Source organism: Tribolium madens, unplaced genomic scaffold (genome assembly GCF_015345945.1).
Source record: "Tribolium madens isolate multiple individuals breed KSU strain unplaced genomic scaffold, Tmad_KSU_1.1 Scaffold_91;HRSCAF=231;Tcas5.2_LG7, whole genome shotgun sequence".
Classification (NCBI taxonomy): Eukaryota; Metazoa; Arthropoda; class Insecta; order Coleoptera; family Tenebrionidae; genus Tribolium; species Tribolium madens.
Window position 1 is genome coordinate 709,904 of NW_025401063.1, and position 2,605 is coordinate 712,508.

Below are 2,605 nucleotides of genomic sequence, written 5' to 3' on the forward strand. Positions count from 1 at the left end.
TTAAATTTTTGGTAATCATTTATTTTTTTCTGAAATTAAATAAATAGATTAATCATTATTAATTTTTTTTAGCAGTGGAGTTAGAATTAATRAAAAATTTTAAAAATCAAAGAAATTTCGTTAAAATTTAACCAAATTTAAAAAACAAGAGAAATAATATATTAATATCCAAGTTTTCGGAGTTTGAAGCAATTTTTTTAAGAAAACTTTCCACTTTTTCCACTTGGAATAACTTATATTTACCATTACTTAAGCTACATCTTAGATTTGTTGCTCAGCAACCAATACAACACATTTGATAGTTTTTAAGTCAGTGGCGTACTGCAAAATTTTGCTAAATAATCGAAATTTTTTTAATCGAAGCTCAAAACTTTACTTTTGGTTAAAAAATTATATTTTTTATTGAACAAAAAAGATTTTTCAAGAGTAACAACATGATGTTCAAATATCAAGTGAGTCATGACCCGCAACCTAGATTATTTACTAAATTTTCCACAGGACGGTAGTGTGACCGACATCAGACTTATCGACTGGCAATTGATGAAATCCGGGAGTCCGGTTTGCGACCTCTCCTATTGCCTCTATTCCGGGGCCTCGAAGCGGGTTTTTGACAATCTGGACCACTACCTCCGGATTTACCACGACAGTTTTTCCGGGTGTGTCAGGGAGTTGGGCAGCGATCCGGGACTTTACCCGTTTGAGGCCCTCAAGGCCGACTGGAGGAAATATGCCAAATTCGGGATGATCATGTCGTTTGGGATTTTGAGAATGAAACTCACGAATAAAGAGGACATTATTGACCTCACTGATGATTTTAATATGGACGAATTTGGGGAAGTTTTCTCCAAATTGAGGTTCAATGAGAAGGATTATTACTCGAGGATTAGGGGCCTCGTGAGGCACATGCACGAAATAGGGGCTCTTTAGGCGAAGTGGGGGTTGAGGGGGGTTTATAAATTAATTTTGTAAATATTTTCGCTATTGTGATTGTAATAAAAGTTAAATCTAGTCATAAGATCAAATAAATTGAACAAAAATGTATTTTATATATTTTCATAAAAAAATTCCTTTAGAAACTGAAAAATATAATAAAAATTATACCAACTATCAAGAGCCCTGTTGTTTTGAAGCCAAAACTAAAAAATAACAGCTTTTCCCCACAAAACTTTTCACAACAACAAGCCCAAAATCTACGCCACTGACTTTTCTTTGCATGCAATAGTTTTGTTGACCTTGTATCCTAGCAACCGGATATTCATCATTACTTAAGCTGCATCTTAGATTTGTTGCTAAGCAACCAATACAACACTTTTAATGGGTTTTAGGTCAGTGGCGTTCTGCAAAATTTTGCTAAATAATCGACATTTCTTTTATCGAAGCTCAAAACTTTACTTTTGGWTAAAAAAATAAAATAAAAATATTTTTAATTGATCAATGATCACATTTAACAAAAAAGATTTTTCAAGAGTTTCCATGTAAACCATACATTTTTTTAAATTAGTGAAAAAAAAATGGTTCAGAAACTGAAAAAATATAATAAAAAATTGTACCAACTACGTTACTGACTTTTCTTTTACATGGAGTAACCTTGTTGACTTGTATCCTAGCAACCAAAGAAAATTAAGCTCTTTTACTTAACTTACATCTTAAATGCTAAGCAACCAATACATACAACACTTTTAGTGGGCTTTAAGTCAGTGGCGTACCGCAAAATTTTGCAAAAAAAAACGTTTTTTTAATTGAAGCCTAAGACTTAATAATCTTAATTTAAAATAGATTGAACGAAAATGATTTTTCAATAGATTCAAAAACTGAAAAAAATTAATAATAAAGTTTTCCAACTACGCCACTGACTTTTCTAATCTGTTCAAACAAAAAAAAGCTTTTAGTAAAAATTCTAAAAATTTTCATATTAGATATTTCCGAAACCGTTTCTGGATCCATTTTTAAAACTTTTTTGTTTATTTTGGTCCATACAATTACCTCCTTAAATATTTTACAACCTTTTTTTAACACCCTGTATATTGAATCTACTGAAATTTTTAATTGATTTATTTTTTATTACAGTTGATAGTAATTTTCGTTTATAATAGATTTTTGCATACTAGTTTAGAAATTAAAAAAAAAACAACAAATTAACTATAGTTTGAATTTAATTTAGATTAAATTTATCTTAATTGCACGTATTAATTGGTCTTCAATCAGTGATAAAACTGTAAAATCAGAAAAATTAAAAAAAAGTAACCAAAATAAGCAAATTTAGCAAAACAAATCATTTTTTGAAATATTCAACATATCTCGAAATAAAATCGATTTGAGTTAAGAAATAACACTAAATTGAAAAGAATCAAAATGTAATGTTTAACGAGATGTCATTAAATACTTACGATTTCTATTGAAAAAGAGATCTAAGAAAATAATAAATAAAATTAAAATAACAAAATGACAAAAATTTTGAATTAAAAAAATGAGATTAAATAACTAAAAAACACAAAATTTTGCTCATAGAAGATTCAAAATCAATTAAAATAACACAGAAATCAACAAAATTTTCATTAACAAAAAAAACTAACCAAATCGAAGAAATTAACAAAAATAACACATT

At 28.4% G+C, this 2,605-nt stretch overlaps 1 protein-coding gene across 1 annotated transcript in view; it reads left to right on the forward strand.

Moving 5' to 3' along the window:
- LOC123011482 overlaps positions 1 to 1,956 on the forward strand; it is a 5,960-nt gene extending 4,004 nt beyond the window's left edge. The window contains exon 2 of the mRNA XM_044408928.1: positions 499 to 1,956. Within this exon, the coding sequence (XP_044264863.1) occupies positions 499 to 927 (429 nt within the window). The 3' untranslated portion in view covers positions 928 to 1,956. The remainder of the gene's footprint in view (positions 1 to 498) is intronic.
- Positions 1,957 to 2,605: the final 649 nt, after the last annotated feature.